This window comes from Pipistrellus hanaki, assembly GCF_964339955.1.
Source record: "Pipistrellus hanaki genome assembly, chromosome: 6".
Taxonomy (NCBI): Eukaryota; Metazoa; Chordata; class Mammalia; order Chiroptera; family Vespertilionidae; genus Pipistrellus; species Pipistrellus hanaki.
The window spans coordinates 40,977,883-41,000,772 of NC_140508.1; the positions used below are offsets into that span (position 1 = coordinate 40,977,883).

Consider the following 22,890-nt stretch of genomic DNA (forward strand, 5'->3'; position numbering starts at 1 on the left):
ATTTTCCAATGCATCTTTCCCACCCTTAATCAAGGCTTACGTGTGTGTGTGTGTGTGTGTTTGTGTTTTGATGACTGATGTGGGTGTTTTATGTATAATGTAAAGGACCGTATTTTCAGCACAACCAAATATTATGGATGGTTTTTCAGGAGTCATGATGGCATAATTAATTGTGGTATACCTTATGGAAGATAGGATTCGTTTTACTCTGGATTTAATTTAAATGTAATTAAGGTTTATTCTTCTTTTTAGGCAAGAGTGCAGCACTGCGTCTGCTCTGTAGCCAGTGACCACTCAGTAGGACTCCTAAGTCTGCGAGAGAAAAAATGCATTATGTTGGCATCTCGTCATCTTTTCCCTATCCAAGTGATTAAGTGGAGGCCTTCCGATGATTACCTAGTAGTGGGATGTTCAGATGGCTCTGTGTACGTCTGGCAGATGGATACTGGTAAGAAAAAGTGTTAAGAGATAGACTCCAGCCCTAGCCGGTTTGATTCAGTGGATAGACTGTCAGCCTGCGAACTGACAGGTCCTGGGTTCAATTCTAGTCAGGGCACATGCTCAGGTTGTGGGCTCAATTCCAGTAGGGGGTGTGCAGGAGGCAGCCGATCAGTGATTCTCTCTCATCATTGATGTTTCTATATATCTCCCTCTCCCTTCTGGATATGTTATTCTTATAACCAGTTTAGTATTATTAACCCATTTTAGTGTAAACCATATATAATACTGAATTCACAATTCTGACCTTCAGGAGGATTTTTGGTAAACTACTAGTCAACATGGCAGTCTTTAATTGAGATAAATATGAAGAAGCAGGATTTATTTTGGATATAAACCATAATAGGAAATATACATTATTTCCCCCCTCCTTGCTGTTCAGGCTTTAACTAGTGATGTTAGGGTGTCTGGGGAGTTAGTTAAGCACATCCTGAAGGTATTGACATTATTTATTTATTAAATTTATTTATTTATTAACTAAATAAATAATGAAGCTAAATAAGTCAGTTTCAGTCAAAGTTTAATATATGAAATGTATTTAAACTTTGAGGATATACTTTATTCCTCTTAGTGTTCTGGGAATGTATTTTTACAAATGAAACCATATTATACTAAAACTACACATGCATATTATAATATATAACTTTCTGTTTGCTATTGAATTGCTTTATTGGAAGGAGTTTGCACATTAACTTAGGTAAGAAATGTATAGAGGGAAAGTATGGTCCAATAAGAAGCATTGAAGTGGCTTCAAGCTGAAGTAGTACCGGAAGACATTCCATTGGGTATTAAGAATAAGAGTCAAGAAATTTGCAGATAGAATGAAAAGTTATAATCCTAACTCCTACCCCCACCAGGCCTCCCATTTTGTGGAGATTTCCTAGAGAAAGAAAAGCTTCAGGAATTGTTCAAGTAGAATAAACTGGAAAAATAGAAAACTTGTTTTTTGTTTGTTTAAGATTGATATACAACTTAGAGGAAGGTGAAGTCATGGGCTTTGATGTTTGTAGTAGAGTAATGGTGTGGATAGATCCAGGAGACCCATCTTGGAAGTGTAGAGAAAGTGGAAAAGCCTGGGGGAGGTCGTTAAAATCTTGGCTCTGAACTTGCCTTTGTTGGAAAGTTGTGGTAGGGGCCTTATGAGCAGGGACACAAAGGTAATGCTATATGGGAGATCCTTAGAGGAAGGAAATACAAGAAAATCTTTCTGGGAGGCACCGTTAAAACATATTTCTACATAAAAAAGTCCCTGCCTTTTTTTTTTTTTTTTGTCTTAAACTATTTAAAGCTGTACGGTGTGTGTAATAAGTGTGCTTGCGTGTCTTGCAGGTGCATTGGATCGTTGTGTGATGGGGATAACAGCCGTAGAGATACTGAATGCTTGTGATGAAGCGGTTCCTGCCGCAGTTGATTCGCTTAGTCATCCGGCAGTCAACCTGAAACAAGCCGTGACAAGACGGAGCCTTGCTGCTCTGAAAAATATGGCCCATCATAAGCTACAGACCCTTGCAACTAATCTCTTGGCTTCTGAATCCTCTGACAAAGTAAGTTTTGTATGTGCGCTTGTGTGTTTGTCTCCTTTAACTTCATTTAGTAATACAGCTTTGGCATGACTTAGGGAATAATTTTGGGAGACAAACTGGTGAAAAAATAATATTCTGGTTGTAATTTAGGTTTAGCCAAGATAGTTTTAGAGTATTATGAATATTTGGCATTTTGAAAAGTAAATTATTCTTATCATTAAAAATATTTTAACATGGTTGCTACTGAATTCAGTGATTTTAATTCCTGTATTTAGAGGAATTTAAAAAATATATATATTTTTATTGATTTCAGAGAGGAAGAAAGAGGGAGAGAGATATATAGAAGCTTCCATGATGAGAGAAAATCATGGGTTGGCTGCCTCCTGCAAGTCCCCCACTGGGGATCGAGCCCATAACCTGGGCATGTGCCCCAGACCAGAATCAAGCCCAGGATCCTTCAGTTTGCAGGCCGATGCTCTATCCACTGAGCCAAACTGGCCAGGGCTAGACGAAATGTTGTATATATAATATATCTACTTGACTTTCTGACAGTTTTCCTTTTGAAGGATTGAGCATTAGCTAATATCTCTAGGAGAAAACATAATAATTTAGGTACACAATTAAGATGTCTGTAATTGCAGCTTATCACTGTGTTTTAAAAGTAGGTTTTGATTTTAGGCCATTATTTCTAAGGGACACCAACAAAACAAAAAAAGGACTGAAGAAAATACTTGACACTACGTACAGTGGACTTGGACAAGTGATGGCATTTTAATGTCAGATCCTAGCTCAGTCACACGTTCCTTGCTGACACAATCAAAGCATCTGTTTCTTTTTCAGTTAAAAGAAAATTATCCTACTAAAGAAGAAACAATCCCAGTTAATTAATTGGTTACTTAGCTTTAGTTTTGTAGGGGCTAGCCACTATTTGGTGTGTGGTATTTGTGTTCTGGGGTATTATTAGAACTAGTTTGTCTCTGGTAATGGATAAATGAAACTTAGAGACAATCCCAATATTTCATCTGAGTCACAACTTAAAATTTCATCTTTTAAATATATATATATATATATATATATCTTTAATGGGTTTCAGAGAGAAAGGGAGAGGGAGAAAGAAATAGGAACATTAATGATAAGAGATAATCATTGATAGGCTGCCTCTTGCACACCCCACACTGGGCATCGAGCCTGCAACCCAGGCATATGCCCTGGCTGGGAATTGAACTGTGACCTTCTGGTTCATAGGTTGACGCTCAACCACTGAGCCACGCCAGCCAGGCTACTGCATAAAATTTCTAATTCCATCTAAGTATTCATTAGAATTATTAATGAATAACTAATAATTAATTATTCACAAACACTTCTATTTTTATTTTCTCTTATTCCTGATTTTCCTTTTTTGTTTTTTTAAGGATTGGCATATGAATAAATAGTGAAGACATTGAAATGCTGACCTGTAAAGTTGAAAATTTGCCCATGAATTAGTACTAATGGCATATATAATACTATAGGCTTATCCAGTGACCCAGGTCCACTGCTACAAGACTGAGGAGGTTCACAAGCAATATATTTTACTTTAATACAATTAGTACAAATTGGCAGTAATATTTGATCATTCTGGTTTTTTACAGATATAAATGCTTTATTGGCTTTATTATATTGTATATTTCATAGATTAGAATTATGAAATCCTTCTGTGCTTATTTTCATGTCTTCAGTCCCATGTTCTAAGTATGAATAGAAATCACAGTCTAAGTACATTTGCCCTGCCTATAATTTTTTTCAATGGACCATGTAAATGTCCCTAGGAATTCAGTGTTCATAGCACATTAATGTTCTATATTATTTTAATTTTGAGAAAATTTACAAAACAGTATATTCAAGGGCAAGCATATATATGTAATTTCTAAATATATTATTTTTCTTGCTGGTATCCCTTAGAAGTAAAATTTGGAAAAATGACTACACATCTGGAAAATTAAAGAAATAGAAATGATCCGGTAACATTTATGAATGGCTTTTGTAAGTGGTCATGGTCCATTATGTGATTTTTACAATCTTGTTTGTCCCTGTTTTAATAGCGCATTTTATAGTGCAATTAGTGATAAAAGCACCAGATATCAGAGACTCTATACTTATGTATTGTAAAATATATTGCTTGTGAACCTCCTCAGTCTTGTAGCAGTGGTAATTGTTTCCTAGCCTACAAGGAAAACAATTATAGGAGGGGGAAAGGCTTAGGAAGCTGAGGCTGCAGGAAGATAATCACTTTATGAAAAATGTATGTTGGCTGGACCATTAGGGATTTCTCTAACTATTTTCTCATGCTGAATTTGAGGCCCCTTCAGAGGTTATTTCTAACCATAGGAGAAATAAAATCCACCCAAACTGAAAAAACCAAACAACTAAGTTCTTAATGCAGGACTTTCTCTCGGATATGGGAACTAACTTTTTCATGGGTCCCTCCACAGAAAGTCAAATCTCTGCAGGGATACCCTAAAGAAGGATCCTGCTCTGTCCTTGGTAGGTTATTGTTAGCAATTGGGCTATTTGAAAGTAAAGATATTTTATATTGCTAATTATGTTTATTATGGCTTTGCAAACAAAAATGGAGAATTCATTGTCCTATGACTTTTTTCTTTCGCTGGAAGATCAGGAAGATACTAAGTAGAATTATCCTTTCTTCCTATATTGAATCTTTGCAAGGTGTGTGTATTTGAATCCCAGTGTATTTCTCTTAGGACATGTGTCTTATTTTCCCTTTTATTATAATAACTTATGTACTTACCCCATTCTTCCCACTGAAATACAACCTCCTTGCAGGCACAGATTGTGATGTATTTATTTCTGTGTTTTCCTTAGAACATCAGGTAGCAGCTGTGTAGTGAACATGCGGTGTGTAGTGAACATGCGTTGAATCGGATGATGTATAACAGGAAGTGTTGCTAGCTTCTGCTTCAGCCTCTTTGCCCCCATCTTCTCCATTCCCTCACAGTTGATTGTCTTGACTTGACAATCAAATCTGTCTCTGTTCACGAGCAGATGTGGATTGTTTGTTATAACTTTGCCCTCTGTTCGGTTTTGCTTTCTCCTCTTGGTTTTTTTTTTTTTTTTTTTTTTTTTGAGCAAGGTTGTCCAGGCATAGCTCATTTTCTGTCTTTGTCATCACTGTATTGTCAATGTTCCAACTGGAGTTATGTCAACTGTATCCCCTCTTTAACTCCTGTTCCTTATGGCTCTAGACCAGGGTTGCTTAACCTCAGAACTGCATTGACATATTGGCATTTTGCATTTTTGATGGGATCCTCCATCATCATCATCTTCTTCTTCCTCCTCCTCCTCCTCCTCCTCCCCTCCTACTTCTCCCCCTCCCCCTCCTCCTCCTCCTTCTCTTCCTCCTGCAGGGGGTGCTGTCCTGTGTAAGGCGGAATGTCTTCTGTCCACTGTTTGACAATAATATCCCTTCTCCCCAGTGTGACAATCAGAATTTTTTTCTTACGTTGCCCTGGAGGGCAAAATTGTCTCTAGTTTAAAATCACTGCTTTGGGGAGAATCCAAGATGGCTGCACAGGTAAACACCTAACTGCAGCCTCACACAACAATTTCAATAAAATACAACTAAAATATAAAATGGACATTACCCAGAACTACAGGAAAGTCGACTGACTGGAAATTCTACAATGAGAAGGAAAGAGAAAACCAGAAGGAAAATCAGAGGAGCTGAAAAAGCCTAAGGTACGGAGACATGTTGCCCACGTGGAGAGGATGGAGCTGGAGAGGAGGGGTGGCTGAGTGCCTGGCTGGCGTTCCCTAGTGGGAAGGAGATAAAAGCTCCGGACTGTATTGAACCCCAGTTCTGACTGCTCTGAAACCCAGTTCTAGGCCAGACCCCAGGGACCCAGGCTCATTCAGAGGGAGCAGGGCTGTAAGGCGGAATCCTGGGGGAGTGGCGAAAGGCAGAGCCCCCGGAGGCGCACACATTGCATGCAGAGAAGGGACAGTTGGCTGTGCCGTGGGATTGCCCTGGTGGGAAGGAGACAAAAGCTCCAGACTGCTCAGAACGCCACCTCCAACTCCACTTCCAACTGAACTGAACCCCCGTTCCGGGCTCATTGGGGGAGAGCCTAGACTATTTGGTAGCAGGTGAAAATCAAGGGCACCTTTCTCTCAGAGGTGATTGCAGCGAGTACTGTGGGACCCTGAGGAACACTGAGACTCAGGAGCCGCATAGGGCGGGGCTGACGGAAGCCAAGGCTGTAGGCACCACCCTGAAACTCTGCCCCAACCAGGCAGAACACAGAGACTTTTAAGGCTACTAACTCAGGGAAGCGGCGAAAATGCCGAGACAAGGAAATAAATCACAAACGAAAGAAATGGAGGACAAAAGCAACTGGATATAGAGTTCAATCTATGCTTATAAGGTTTTTCAAGAATTTTCTAGAAAAGGTCGGTAAGACCTATGAGGATATGAAAAGGGATCAACTAGAATTAATAAGGAATCAACAAGAAATAATAAAGGATCAACAAGAAATAAAGAATACATTGTCTGAAATAAAAAATATTATACAGAGTCCTAAAAACAGAATGGAAGATCGCAAGAATCAAGTCAAAGATTTGGAACATAAAGAGCCAGAAGACACTCCTCCACAGAAGCAAGAAGGCAACAGAATCCAGAAAGTTGAAGATACTATAAGAAACCTCTGGGACAACTTCAAGAGAACCAACATCAGAATTATGGGGATCCCAGAAGATGAGAGAGAGCAAGATATCGAAAACATACTGAAAGAAATAGTGACAGAAAACTTCTCCCACCTGGTGAAAGAATTAGACTTACAAGTCCAGGAAGCATACAGAACTCCAAACAAAAGGAATCCAAAGAGGACCACACCAAGACAAATCATAATTAAAATTCTAAGAGCAAAAGACAAAGAGAGAATATTAAAAGCAGCAAGAGCAAAGCAGGTAGTTACCTATAAAGGAGCACCCATATGATTGTCAGCTGATTTCTCAACAGAAACCATGCAGGCCAGACGGGAATGGCAAGAAATATTCAAGATGACGAATAGTAAGAACCTACAGCCAAAAATAATCTGCCCAGCAAAGCTATCACTCAGAATCGAAGGCCAGATAAAGAACTTCACTAATAAAAAAAAGCTAAAGGAGTTCATCACCACCAAACCAGAATTATATGAATTGCTGAAGGGGGTTCTTTCAGAAGAGAAAGTAAATAAAGATAAAAATTTTGAATAACAAATACGTAACTATCAACAAGTGAATCTAAAAACCAAGGAAATTAAAAAAAAAATCTGATGAACAATATTAATTGTTGGATATAATAGAATCAGAGGTATGGAAGGGGAGTGAACTGACAATTCTTGGGGAAAAGGGGAAAGGGGGTTGTGGGAAGAGACTGAACATAAACTGTGCACCTATGGATGAGGACAATGGGGGGTGGGGAAAGGGCAGAGGGTGGGGTGGGAACCTGGTGGAGGAGAGCAATGGAGAGGGGGGAAAAAAGAGGAACATTTGTAATATATGAACAATAAGGATTTATTAAAAAATACATAAATAAAAATAAAATCACTGCTTTGGGAGAAAAAAAAAAAGGTTCAGAAATGGTAGGGATTCTATCAATATATCTTTATCTTTCTTTTCCCTCCCACTCTTGCTTCTTCAATCTCTCTCCTCTTTGACAACAGTGAAGCCATTCCAACTCTTCTACCCTCAGTCCCCTGTGGCAGAATCAGTTCTCTTGCATTCTCTCTGTGCTCACACTTTCCTGTTAGACCTTTTCTAAAACACCTCATTTTTATGGGGTATTTCTTCTTTTCTTGATGTCTGCGTCCTTATTAGATTCTGAGCTTCTTGAGGGTAGGAGGTGAATTCCTCACCTTTTTATTTCTGGTGCTCAATTTAGTATGTGAAGCATAGTAAGTACCCATGAAATTTAGTGCAAAGTTAGTTTGGAATCCAAAGTTAGTTTGGATTCATTGTCTGATCAGCTTGAATGCAAAGCTGAGGACGTAACTTGGTGAATAGAGATGTAATATTGAATAGTCTTTATTTCTTCATCAAAGATGCCATTAGTAAAATATAAAAGTGAGCCATAGACTGGTTAAAAAATAGTAATACAGACATATGGTTAAAAAATAGTAATATGGACATAAACCCAATAATTCAGGTTTTCAAAAACCATAAATTTCCACTTCAGAAAAGATGGTCAAATAGCCAATAAGCACATGAAAAAACATTCAATATTAATAGATATCAGGGAAATAAACATTAAAACCATAATGAGATGTCTTTCCAAACCTACTAGAATAACTATTGAATAGCCTTCAAAGGAGATTTTTGATTAAGAAGTTTTTTGCCATATCTGACATTTGTATGCATGACACATAAATATTGATGTAGGAAATGAATTGTGAAACTACTGGGATGATATAGTGAGGGGTGTTGGGGACTGTACTGGGATTAGGCAGTGGAACTGTAGAAGAGGAGATGGCTTGAAAGCTATTGTGTAGGTTGAATGAACAGGACTTCACAAATGAGCAAGAGGCCCTAGCTGGTTTGTTTAGTGGATAGAGCATCAGCCTGCAGACTGAATGGTCCCGGATTCGATTCCGATCAAGGGCACATGCCCACGGTTGCAGGCTTGGTCCCAGTGGTGGGTGTGCAGGAGGCAGCCAATCAGTGATTCTCTTTCATCATTGATGTTTCTATTTTTCCCTCCTTTTCCCTTCCTCTCTGAAATCAATAAAAATATATTTAAAAAACAAAACAAAATAAAAAAACCAAATGAGCAATAGAAGGAAGGGAACATACAAGATGGTTTCAGAGAACAAAGCCTAGTTGGAGGGAGAATGGCGGAGCTGTTAACAGAAATGAGCAACTCCTAGAACAGGCTTTGAGGCTGATTATAATGAGACATTTGCTTTTTTTATGTCATATTGGGAGATGGGGTGCGTACAGGGGGAGAGAAAAAACCTCCAAGAAGGAAGTGACATGATGGTGAGAGAGAGTAGGGATGGGATTTTCCTCCTGCGCAAATGCTGGGGTATGGAGCATGATTAGACTGCAGTTTACATTTTGTGATTCCTGCTATCATTCGATTATTCAAGATATGCTACCTTCCTTCATTCTCCCTGCAAATACATGAGTTAGTTATTAGTGCCCTCAAATTTACAAATGACGAACCTAAAAACCAATTGGTTAGCAAAGGGATTGGCAAACATTTTCTGGAAAGTGCTTGATGGTGAAAAACCAGGCTTTGTAGACCGTACAATTGAATCTCTTCTTGATTCAATTCTGCCATTAGAGTGTGACAGGAGCCCCAGACGACATGTCAGTGAATGAGTATGACTGGCTCCCAGTGAAACTTTATTTACAAAAATAGGCAACGGGTTGGATTTGGCCCCTGGTCCTGGTTTACTGACCCCTGCAACAGAAGATGGCATCATTCATGTGAAGGTTGTGGCTACACTTCCTTCATGGAATAGCCTTTGTTTCATTCTTGAAAAGTGGTTCAAAGGAGTGGTTAAGAGCCTGGGTTCTAGTGACAGGTATATTTGTGTACCTCTCTGTAACTGGCTTCCTGTGGGTGACCTTGGGCAAGTAACTTCCAATGGCCTAGGTCACATTTATAATTGAAAATGAATAGTAAAGGAAGCAAAAGTTTAGAGTTGATCAGAGAAATGAAGTAATATTAAGACTTGGGAAAATAGAAAAGACTGAAGTTAGTCATTGGGGAAGTCAGTGGCCATCATTAAGAGCGCTGCTTTGTATGTTGGGTTGGAACTCAGGGCATGATGAGCTAGAAATGAGTAGGAGATGAAGTGGAGGTAGAGAGGGTGGAGGAAGTCTCCCTGGGAGAAAAGAAGAGTAGTAGCTTTTGTGGCTGTAGGATGAAAGCAGCTTTTATACTGCGTGTAGGAGCTCACTGGTATTTTTGTAGGTGGAGGGGGCAACTGGTGGAGTCATATGAGAGGACGTGGTATTGAGAATAGAGTTGGAAAATTCATCCTTACCAGCCATTGTCTTTTTATAATCCGTAATTCTGAAAGAGAGGAATGTGAATATAACCAACTTATTTGCCGTGGGGAGAGGAGAAAAGTAGGCAGTAATATCTGCTGAAAGGGAAGAAGTTGTTTTAATCCCTTGAAGATAGAGTCATCTTTTTTTAATCCTCTATAACACCCAGTGTAAGTAGTGTACTGATTAGGAGTTAGAAGATTTGTAATATATAAGTAACTGGAGGCCCGGCGCATGAAAATTCATGCATTGGAGGAAGAGGGTCCCTTAGCCTGGCCTGCCCCCTCTCACAGTCTGGGAGGCCTCAGGGGTGGGAGGTGATCTGGCAAATAGGGGAAGGCGATACTCCATCACACTTCTGCTACTGCCACTGCCAACAGCACAAGCCTTGGCCGGCCCTGGTTATCTGAGCCTCTGGTAACCCTGGGCGGCTGGGCAGCTCTCCATCCAAGGTTTGCCTGCACCTTGGACTGGCCCTGGGTGGCTGGGGGCTGAGGGGACTGGGGGCTCCAGAGGTAGGCATGTGGTGGTGCTGAGGGGACTGGGCGCCATCATCTTGTGAGTGCCGCCATTTTTTAGGGTGGGACAATCAATTAGCTTATTTCCTTCTTATTGACTGTGGGCACCCTCATCTTTGTGATGGTGTGAGGGTCAGTTAGCATATTCCCTCTTTATTAGATAGGATTAATAAATCATAGATAGCATGTGGTGGTGTTTGATAAAGTCATAAATGAAGGTGTTAAGGTTGTCTGAGCATATCAGGAGATCTTTGTGACCTGTTTTTTATAAAATACTTGCCATAAACACTGGTTCTTGGTGAGATCTTGGGGTTGCCAATGGGATTATATTAGTGAAGCTGGGAAGACATTTCTTAGGCCTTGTATGTGTACTTTTTCTCTTTAGTACCTTTATATCTTAGGCATTGTTGTAGCAATCAGAATCACCCTGTTATATATTGAAAAATCACCAGGTTGAAGAAATTGAAAAATGACCAGGATGATTTATCTTTCACCTTACCTCTCTGTTGTCTAATTAGTCAAAAGCCTGAAAACATGAACGAGCTATATTTGCAAAGGTCAGTAGCTTTGTATTCTGTGTAACTAGGTAAGAGAATGGAATTTAGAAGTCAAACATAAGCTACTCTGTGTTTTTTGCTTACAAAAGTCGCTCTGAAAAAAAAAAAGGATTGATTGGATTGACTTTATGATTCATTGTAAAAAGGGCACTGTGAAGAACAGACAGGAACAAGTCAAATGACGTTATATGTAGAATACTGGGCCTTGTCTGGTGAGCTCTTTTTGGCTGTAGAAAAATTCCTATGATATGTATGACCTTTGAAGAATCAATTAAACTCGCTTAGCATTCTACTCCAAAACTTGAATGAATTTTAATACAAAATATGAATATGCTGATTATATATTTATTATATTTATTATATTTATTATATTTATTATATTTACTAGAGGCCCAATGCATGAAATTTGTGCATGAGGCCGGAACCAGTTTGGCTCAGTGGATAGAGCGTCGGCCTGCGGACTGAAGGGTCCCGGGTTCGATTCCGGTTAAGGGCATGTAACTTGGTTACGGGCACATCCCCAGTGGGGGGTGTGCAGGAGGCAGCTGATCGATGATTCTCTCTCATCGATGTTTCTAACTCTCTATCCCTCTCTCTTCCTCTCTGTGAAAAATCAATAAAATATATTTAAAAAAAAAAAAAGAAAAAAAAGAAAGAAATTTGTGCATGAGGGTGCAGGGGGTCTCTCAGCCCGGCCTTCCCCTCTTGCAATCCAGGACCCCTTGCTCCTAACCGCCTGCCTGCTCGCTGCTTACCATTTGGTTTGCCCCTCCTTGGTGCTGCCCAGAGGCCATCTCCGCTGCGCTCCATGCACGCCAGCCATGTGTCCAGTTTCTGCCTGAGCGTGCGCTCCGGCCTTGGGAGCACACTGACCACCAGGGGGCAGCTCCTGCATTGAGTGACTGCCCCCTGGTGGTCAGTGCGCATTATAACAACAGGTAGTTCTGCTGGTTCCACTGTAATCTTCGCTGGGCTTTTTAATATATAGATAAGTGTATATATAAGTTCACTTTTTGCTTCTTCTAAATGGTTATTAAGATAAACATTTTATAGCACACTACTTGTCTAGTCTCGAATAAATAAAATTAGGAAGCCTTAGCTAAGCTGGCAAAATCTTAAGAAAAATTTAAAAAAAGAATAAATTGTGACTACAGGAGTAAAATAACTAGTGTTTTTGGCTGTTGTTTTGGTATTGTTTTTGTTTTGTTTGTTTTTTCCAGCCAAAAAAGTAAGGGCTGGATAGTTAAAGAAATGTCTCCATGGAGAATTAACTTTTATTGAGTGTCTTTGTGATGGGTGATTCCCTGTAATAGGGGGTAATAATTAGAAACCACAACAGGATGCTTTCTGCACTCACTGCTCCTAGGATGATCTTACAGGAGCTCTTGGTTGCATCAATGGAAAGCTGGCCTACTTGCTGAACCTGTAGCCAAACCTAGAAATCTCCAGACAGCTGTATTTAAGGATGTCTGTTTCATACCCTAGAGCCATGGTCAGCAAACTACAGCTCGCGAGCTACATGCGGTGCTTTGGCCTCTTGAGTGTGGCTCTTCCACAAAATACCACGGCCTGGGCGAGTCTGTTTTGAAGAAGTGGTGTTAGAAAAAGTTTAAGTTTAAAAAAATTGCCTCTCAAAAGAAATTTCAATTGTTGTACTGTTGATATTTGGCTCTGTTGACTAATGAGTTTGCCGACCACTGCCCCAGAGCATAAGATGGGCTTAGGTGGAAATGGTCCCAGTCCCAGACACAACCAGGGTCCCTCTTGAATTCAAAAGGCTCCATTCCATATCTGTTTAGACTAAGTATTCTTAATGAGGTTTGTTTGGGGGGTGAGGGGGTTGTTATTGTTTACTGAAGCCTCTTAATGTTGACCGTTTAAGTTATTTTTAATTTTTTGCTACTCTAGGTCATTCAGGTTAGTCAAGATACATCTTGGCACAAAGCTGTCAATGTTTCCATGAGATGATTCCTTAGAAATGGAATTTCAGGGTATGAAGTACTAGTATTCAAGTCTTAGATCACTCTGTCCCTCTGGTCTAGACGCCAGTCCCCTCTTATCTTCCTGAGCTATTCCAAAACATCACTTTCTGTGAGAAGCCTTCAGTCCCGTCCCAGGCACAGCCAGATGCTTCCACCACTGGGTCCCTATGCTCTGCTGTATCCTTGGCCCAAGATGTGGCTTGTGCCTCCTCCTCTGCAAAGAAGCCATTGGCTGCTCAGCAACCAGGGATCCTCAGCCATCATCAGAATGTTACAGTCCTTGAAAACAAGCAGATAGGCCATTTTCCTTTCATCCTTTTGTCAATCTAAAGACTTTATTTTTTAGAGTACAAGTTTTTTATAGTATATGTTTGTAATAGAAAATGTGGAAGAGAGTAATAATAAAAATCACTTATTCCAGCTGGCATGATGCAGTGATTGAGCATCAACCTATGAACCAAGACGTCACAGTTCCATTCCTGGTCAGGGCACATGCCCAGGCCCCAGTGTGGGCAGTGCAGGAGGCAGCTGATCAATGATTCTCTCTCATCATTGATGTTTCTATCTCTCTCTCCCTCTCCCTTTCTCTCAGAAATCAATAAAAATATTTTTTTCTAAGACAAAAAATAATAAAATCACTTATAATCCTTGTCTAACATGATTATTCTGTGATGACTGATTTAGAAACTGCTTTCTTTTCTCCTCTTTACTCTGTATTGTAACCTTTTTTACTGTGTGATTAGAGTCTGAGGAGGCTAGATTTTTATTGGCTACCTAGTATTCGTGGCATGGATGTACCATCATTTATTTTATCATGCTCCTATAGTTTCACACTAATGAACTTTTAACCAATTTAGAGTTGCTTTGGTGGTGGAATTAACCACAACAAGGGATCCAAAAGACTTTGTCATTTACATCAGAGGCAGAGGAAAAGCATACCTCTCCAAGCTGTGTTGCACTGGAGGGACCTACAGTGACTTTTGTTCAAAGCACCAATAAGGACAAAGGGTATTTTTGTTGTTTTTAACCCCAACAAAGTCCTTGAAAGCCTGATCTCCTTCCTGTGGCTGATCTCCTGTCTTGCACTGGACTGCCAACTTTAACCCTTTCATCTTCAGCAGAGGCTCCATTCATAGCTTGGAGAAGCAGTCATTGTAGGGCCATCTTTCTTTCTTCTCCTCCCCAGTCATATGTGATGCTGGTTTAGGTTAGCATTCATCATAGCCAACTAGTGAGCTCCATTCAGCAAATATCTGTTCGGTTGCAAGAGTGGAACTAGCTCTGTGCTGAATGTTAGAAAACATTAAAAACGCAAAAACAAACTACAGACCTTTCAGGAATTTTTCTACCAGAAAATTATAACTTGTAAGAATTTGGAAAGTTGGACCTTTCTACCTTTCTTATGTCACTAAGTGAGAAACAATCACGTGTATACCATAATTATGAGCGTAGACAATATATTACCGCATGGGGTTGGGGAGACTGGGAGTAAATACAAAAACACATGGAAAACATTAACTTGGTTGCCTTTGAGTGTTAAAAATGAAAATTGCCTTTTTATGTGGGATTTAGAGAAATATAATAACTATGCTGCCATGATCTTCCCAAATTCCTTTAAGTTTTTATATTCTTGATGTTAAATGTAAATTCAGTGAAATGAATTAGTTAAGGAGAAATAGTATTAAGCATTCATTTTCTTTTTGTTAATATATTTTTGTTGATTGCAAAGAGGAAGGAAGAGGGAGATAGAAACACCAATAATGATAAGAGAGAATCATTGATCATCTGTCTCCTGCAACTAAGTTCTCAAAACTAACTAAATATTTAATCATATTTAATTGACATTTGCCAAAGATATTTGGAGATTACAGGGTTTCTGATTTTCTTCCATTTTTTAGGATCCTTGAATTAGACACCAAGGATTTTTCATATTCATTGCATATCACCATCTAGATTGATGTATGCAAGGGAAATCCTCTTCCTAAAACTTAACTAACCTTATTGGCCCCGTGCCTGGCACATAATAGGTGTTTAATGGGTTTATGATTGGAATTTATAATTCACATTAAATATAATTTCTTTTTAAATTTATTTTTGTTGTGTCCATCGGCTATGCATATATGCAAATAAATTCCCAGGTCAATCTCTCTCCACCCACCTCCTACCCCAGCCTTCCCTCTAAAATTCCATAGTCTGTTTCATGCTTCTATGTCTGTTGGTCTATTTTATTCATCAGTTTATTTTGTTCATTAGATGCCACATATGAGTGAGATCATGTGATACTTATCTTTTCTGACTGGCTTATCTGGCTAGCATAATGCTCTCCAGGTCCCTCTATGCTGTCTCAAATGGTAAGATATCCTTCTTTTTTGCAGCTATACCATATTCCAAGGTGTAAATGTACCACAGGTTTTTTTTATCCACTCATCTACTGATGGGTATTTGGGCTGTTTCTAGGTCTTAGCTATTACAAATTGCACCACTGTGAATACAGGGGTGCACATATTCTTTCTGATTGGTGTTTTGGGTTTCTTAGGCTATATTCCTTTAAATATAATTCTCAACCTAGAAAAGGCAGTCTTGTTCTAAGATGGTTTTAAATTAAGGACAGTTTTGTTTTTCCTTGGAAATAGATTAATGCACGATGCTACCTGAGGAGAAATTTAGATTGTTGTGCAACTTATGTGAGATACAGCAAAGGAGAAATTTCTTTTATCATATCACATAATAAATCAAACGGCAGATTGCTGAGAGAATAGGAATACTAGATAGATTAAGCCCTATGCCCTCCTCAGCAGTCAGATCTTTCCAGCCCTTGTGTATGACACTTTCTGTTTAACTCTTTTGTTGTTGTTGAGGTTTTTACTTATTTTTATTTTTAAAATTTTATTGTTCAAAATATTACCAATAGTAGTACATATGTCTCTTCTCTCCCTTCTCCCCCCACTAACCTCCCCCAGGCCTTCCCTATTCCCCGGCACTTGCCCTTATCTCCCCGCCCCCAGTGTCTTGCATCTGTTGGTTATGCTTATATGCATGCACACAAGTCCTTCGGTTGATCTCTTACCCTACCAATCCTCCCCTACCTTCCCACTGTAGTTTGACAGTCTGTTCGATGCTTCTTTGCCTCTGTCTATTTTTGTTTAACAGTTTGTAATGCTGTTTATATTCCATAAATGAGTAAGATCATGAGGTGTTTATCTGTCTGGCTGGCTTATTTCACTTAGCATAATGCTCTCCAGATCCATCCATGCTATGGCAAATGGTAAATTCCTTCTTTTTCACAGCAGCATAGTATTCCATTGTGTAGATGTACTTTTAATGTGCTTGAAATTATTGTGTGTGTGTGTGTGTGTTTTTGTTAGACTATACATGTGTGGCCAGATTATTATGATCTCTGAATGCATAATAATCTGGCCACTCAGCATAGAGGCCCGGTGCATGAATTCGTGCATGGGTGGGGTCTGGCCAGCCTGGCCAGGAGGAGGGGACACGGGCGGATGGCTGGCTTGCCTGCTGGTCAAACTCCTGGTTGAGGGGACAATTTGCATATTAACCTTTTATTATATACGATCTATGCTGAGTGGCCAGATTATTATGCATTCAGAGATCATGATAATCTGGTCACTCAGTGTAGAAGAGATTTTTAAAAAGCTTTTCGACTTTTATAAGCTCTGTTAGAGAATTGAATCAGTTTAGTTTAGTAAACATTCGTTGACTACTAGGTACTGGGTTAGGCCCTGCAGAACCAAAATGAATAGGACATGATATTTACCCCCGGGAAATATAAACAGATAAATACAGTGCAGTGAGATGACTTACTAGTGAGATGACTGAGGAATGCAGAAAGTATTTCAGAAATCTGCCCTAGCTGAGGTGATCAGGGCTGGCTTCTTGGAGGAGGGGACATTAAAGAAATGAGAATATAATCAGGTGATGGCTGGAGATGGGTTGCAACGAAAGCCTAAAAACTGTGATCAGATGCTAAGTTAAAATTATAAACAGCGAAGTATAGAAATAGCAACCTGTAGCATAATTAGCACATGTGACCTGAATAGCTCACTAAATGACCCTGTGTTTAACATTGCCATTTGCCTTCCAACTTTGAATGGTTTTATGTCCATAAAGGGGCCCGTTGGCCACCCATGGCTGCAGACCATACGTTGGAAACCACTGACCTAGATAGGTGGTGAAATCTCCCAGAATGATGGATGGCAAACCAGGATGCGAGCCAGTGACAATGATTTTGAGGTTTTACAAATTTTCAGATGTGAAATTCACAAGATGATTTATGTGACGTGGTATTGCAGGCCCCAAAATTAACTTCAGGTGGACACATATTGCTCAGTCAGTCTTCTGAGGGAGGCAGCTTATTGCAGTGTCCAAGACGTATATGTGCTAGTTAGTATATGGTTTGTAGAGGTTGAAGGTGGAATTCTATGCAGTGCTCTCAGTAAACTGGAAGAGGCAAAGTATATCCAGAGATCCTTCTGGTAGTGTCTTCCACACATCTCACTCTTCCTTGTATAAATTACCTCTTCCTTCATCACAGTCACAGCTCAGTCACAGTCACACCTGGCAGCAATCCGCCTTGGTGGAAGTCTATTTTCCAGGGGAGTAAATGGGTGTAAAGGAAGAGGGAGATGAAAGAAAGGCAGAGACAAAGGGAGGGATCTGTCGGTGTCAATCAGGATTTTAGTTTCTCACAGTGCACTGTAACTTGGTTTCCCAGTCTCCTTCACCTAGTTCAGTACACAGAGCACTCGTATTTGCTGAACCTGCAGTGCCCCTGTCTCCCCCCTCCTCCTGGCTAACTTCCACTCATGTCATGAGCCTCAGTTCTATGACCACCGTCTCTGCAAAGGCTCCTGAATGTTCTAGATAATGCTGCCGAGTCTAGTAGAGTCAATGATATCTTCTCTGATCCCTGGTGTCTGGTATATGTTTCCAGCCCAGTACTTATTCTCTGTGTGAAGCAAGGAGGTATCTTTGTTTACATGTCTACTTCTCTGTATCAGGGTTTTTAAACTTCAGCACTCCTGCTATTTTGGGCTGGACAGTTCTTTGTTCTGGGGGCTGTCCTGTGCATTGCAGCATGTGTAGTGGCATCCCTGGTCTCTACCCACTAGATGTCATCACCACCCTCTCCCAGTTGAGACTAACAAAGATGTCTCCAGACATTGCCAGGTGCCCCCTTGGGGCTGTGGTTGGGGGGAAAACCTCACACCTGGCTGAGAACTATGGCTGTATACCAGACTAGGGGCTCCTCAAAGGCCTTTGGTATTCCTCCTTGTATGTCCAGTGCCCAGCACCAAGTGATCAATGAATCTCTGTGATTGGCCCAGAATCTGAGGGCTGATTAGTGTGGAATGGACGCACTCTTCCCCTCACCTCATCTCTAGAATCTCTGCAGCACTACTGCTGAGAAACCCTCGAATTAAAATGTCAGGCAGATACAGGAAGACCCTGACTTCCTCTTATTCTTAACTATTGACCCTAACTATTGATTAACGTTATGTGATATGTGTGACAGACAGACTTACCTCTTAGCTCCATTTGTTTTTAGCTTTAAAGTGGAGGTAATAAGGTTGTAATGAAGTAAAATGGGTAGCATGTTTGAAAATATCGAACACGATGAGTAGTCAACACACATTAGTTTATTAGTCTTGATCAGCTGATTCATTCATTCATTCATTGACACAGCACATAGCTAGGCCCCGAGCTGGAACGGTTGTACAGTGCATGCATCACATCTACAGCAGCTCCCCTTGGCACTGAGAGCTCCTGCTCTAATGTGGGAAACAGTGCCGGTCATTGCGGAGAGCTTATACTGTGTGAGGTGTGAACTAAGTAGGAGAGAGCCCACAGGAGATGAACTGACCTAAGAGTGGTTGGGAAGGCTTTTTTAAAGAGACTCATTTGTGAAGAGGCTTACCATTAGAAAGAACTGTGGGGAAGAATATTCCAACAAAGGTAACGGTGCAGATGTGGAGGGGATGGTGAACGGGCAAAGTGAGAACAGCGAGAAGTGGGCTGAGGCCAGCCATGATGAGAGAGGGTTAAAAACGGGTTAGAACCAACTGAGTGTAAATATTTCAGATGTGCTTTTAATGCATTAGTTTGAGATACAATAAGCTAGGTTTTATTAGCTCTGTTTTACCAGAAAAGGAATAATACTTGTGTTAATCTGTTAGCTGTTTATAGCATCTCTCTGGAGTAGGCAGTCTGTTTATTTGGAAGGGAGATGAGGTGGCGCCAGGGAAGTGAGCTGATCCATAGGAAGGTCAGTCTATGGAGGAGTGGGGGTGCCCCGGCCTCCAGGGCTCTTGATCTTGTTACTTTGATAATTTTTTATTTATTTGGGAGGAGTTGCAAGTCAATCTCTTTGGTGTTTCAGTGTGAAAGCCTGATATATTAATGTTCTGGTCTTTTAATATATTAATGCCATTTGGAGTGGCATTAATTTATTATCGAGTAAGACGTGGCCTATGGAAACATTTTTAGAAGATATTTTCTTTATCAAAAGCATGATCTAAGCTTTTGTATTTAATACTTTTGAGTAATTTATATTTTATTTATATTATATGAAATAAATTATAGTACAGTATCAAATATCAAAAGTTAAATTAGTTTTTTAATGCTTATTAGTATACTTGTTAATGAAAGCACACAAAAGGCATTAAATAACATTGTAATTAATACCTAACCATAAAATCTTGTCCCATCCAAAACCAAATATTTGAGATAAGTAAATTGTCTAATTTCAGTTGAAACGGATTCTTTTAAAAAAGAACCCGTCGTCCTAACCATTCGTATTAAGTAACAGCAATAGAACAGCAGAGGGCACCAAATAGCCATTCCAGAAAGGTTTTCTCATCTCGGGTTTTTTTTTGTTTCCCCCTGAGCCTCCCACCTTTTCCTCGTCCTCTCTCCTTCCCTTTCTTCCTTTTTCCTAGTACTTAAAATCATTAACATTAAAACCACATTTTAAAAATAGTGGATGGTGAAATTTTCCCTTAGCTAATTTTTTTTTAGAAAAATTTAAAAGTATATTAAGACACCAATGTGATTTATTTATTGAACCTTTTGCATTTAACATTATGCATTAGAATTTCAATTCTTTTAAAGCTCTTTATTCAGTAAAATACCCATGGGCAAGAGTAAAATTCTTTCTTTATTTTTTGTACAAAATATTCCTAATTAATAAGCCAATTTTTATATCATGTTTAGCAAATTAAAAATTATTTAAACCATGCATTATGAGTATGCATGCATAATTATTTCATAAAATATTATGATATTTCAAGCACATATATTTTCTTGTATTCTATTTTACTTTTTCAGTATTGTTATTTATAGAAGTGTGTGTGTGTGTGTGTGTGTGTGTGTGTGTGTGTGTATGATAAATATATAATATTTACTAGTCTTATTCTGAGTATCGTTGATCTCTGGTTCCAAAGCAGATTCAGATTAAAAAAAAAAATTGATCCACTCTTCTGCTTTGCACCTTAGCATAAAAATATGCTTATGTTTAATGCTCACTGGTATAAACCAACTCTGTGTTTAGGTAAAAATCTGAACCATTTGATGTTATTCTTATAGATTGGACCTAGTGCTCTTTCAGGAGAAATAATAAATTATTTTACTAGTTAACTTTAAAAGAGCCTCAAAAAACTATGATGTTAATAAAAGATTCAGAAATAAGTAAATTTTTAAATGAGGACCATTGATGTGAGGGGTGCAAGAGTAAATTACTGCAAATGTTTTAGATTTCTCTACATCAGTGGATAAAATGAAATACACTTAAAATTTTATTATGACATTGGTTTTAGGGGACAGAGCTATTGGTGTTTCAGCAGATGGGATTTAACGTAGCATATTAAAATTTTATAGTAACGATAAATGTTATAACAGGGACGCATTAATATTTTCTTGTCTGTAGATTGTAGGTTTTTGTTGTTAATGGGGGCTGCTGCTTATGATATGTATGCTGTGCTGAAAAGCTACCCAGGCTTGAGTAAGGAATAATCTCATGATTGTCATTCTGTCATTTTTCTTGGGTTTTCACTTGAGACAATTTTACCTGCTACTCTTTTTTTTGTTGTTGTTAATCCTCACCTGTGGATATTTTTTCATTGATTTTTAGAGAGAATGAGAGAGAGGTGGAGAGACATAGAGAGAGGAACATTGATGTGAAAGAGACACATCAATTGGTTCCCTCCTGCACGCATCTATAATAATAAAAGCATAATATGCTAATTAGACCCGATAGCTGAACGACCTTCCAGACATCATTCCTGATTTCCTTCTGGACCAAGCTGCAGTGGCAAGGGCTGAGCAGAAGTGGTTGGGGCGATCAGGCAGGCAGGGGAGCAGTTAGGGGCAATCAGGCAGGCAAGTGAGCGGTTAGGAGCCAGCAGTCCCAGATTGGGAGAGAGTTGTCTGACTGCCGGTTTAGCACCGCAGGGATCGGGCTTAAACTGGCAGTTGGACATCCCCCGAGGGGTTCCGGATTGCTAGAGAGTGCAGGGACACCCTCCACCCTGTGCACAAATTTTGTGTACTGGGCCTCTAGTCTAAAATATGTGCAATTGACTAAAATCTAACCCAGGACCCTTCAGTCCGTGGGCTGACACTTTATCCACTGAACCAAATCAGCTTGGGCATTACCTGCTACTCTGTGATTGCCACAGGTTCACTTTTATTTATTTATTTATTTATTTATTTATTTATTTATTTATAAATATATTTTATTGTTTTTTTACAGAGAGAAAGGGAAAGAGAGAGAGAGAGAGAGCTAGAAACATCGATGAGAGAGACACATCGACCAGCTGCCTCCTGCTCAGCCCCCGCTGGGTTTGTGTCCACAACCAAGGTACATGCCCTTGACCAGAATCAAACCCAGGACCTTCCATTCCGCAGGCCGACGCTCTATCCACTGAGCCAAACCGGTTCCGGCCACAGGTTCACTTTTAGTGGTGAGCAAGCAGTTCAATGTTTTCCTATTGTTGCATTTCAGTTATATTTAAGTCAGGTTCCTTATGTAGTACTTGAAATGGCCAAATCTGTATTTTCCCCTATACAGATAATATAAAGATATTATAGCTTAGTATTTATAATGAAAATGTCAAATACATGCCTTACTAGCTTTTAAAGTAAGTGTATATATTTGTGTGTGTGTGTGTGTGTGTTGGCGTTGAAGTGGCACTGGTGTTAGACCAGTAGAGTCAGATTGGACCTTGCTTTAGCAACCTCGGTACTTGAGTTCTGGCTAAGAAAGAATTCAGAGCCAAGACTACAGGACTACAAGAGAAAGTTAATTGAGAAAGTAGCAGAGGTAGAAGTGAGCAGGAGGGGAAAAATGCACTTAGGAAACAGCTACAAAGGAAAGAAACAAAGGTCCCTTACAGCTTAGGAGAAAGTGCACGATAAGAAAAATGTGCCTGGGGTGGGGGTGGGGGTGAGAAAAGGGAAAGGTGAGGGTGCGCTCCATAGAGAGAGCCGTGCTGGGTCCATATCCAGAGGTTGCTTACCTGGAGGTCTTAGGAAAGGATCTCAACAGAATATTCATCAGCTTCCCAGACCTGTCCTTTCAGGGTCGTGGTCTCTACTGATTGGTCAGCACCAGGGCAGAGGGTCTTTAGTCTATGCAGCTGTTCTGGAGGTCAGCCAAGGTGTTCCTTGTCTGGTTTTGCTACTTTGCTGGGCCTGGAGCGAAACACAACTAAGGCTTAGATGTATTTGGTGGGTCAGAATCTCATTGTTCTGGGTGCTTAATGCT

The 22,890-nt window shown here is 39.7% G+C and overlaps 1 protein-coding gene across 4 annotated transcripts in view; it reads left to right on the top strand.

Moving 5' to 3' along the window:
* WDR7 (WD repeat domain 7) overlaps window positions 1-22,890 on the top strand; it is a 273,742-nt gene that overhangs the window by 43,336 nt on the left and 207,516 nt on the right. For all 4 annotated transcript variants that reach the window (XM_084886917.1, XM_084886916.1, XM_084886915.1 and 1 more), the window contains 2 exons: window positions 253-448; window positions 1,828-2,042. In XM_084886917.1, coding sequence (XP_084743043.1) covers window positions 253-448; window positions 1,828-2,042 — 411 coding nt within the window. The remainder of the gene's footprint in view (window positions 1-252; window positions 449-1,827; window positions 2,043-22,890) is intronic.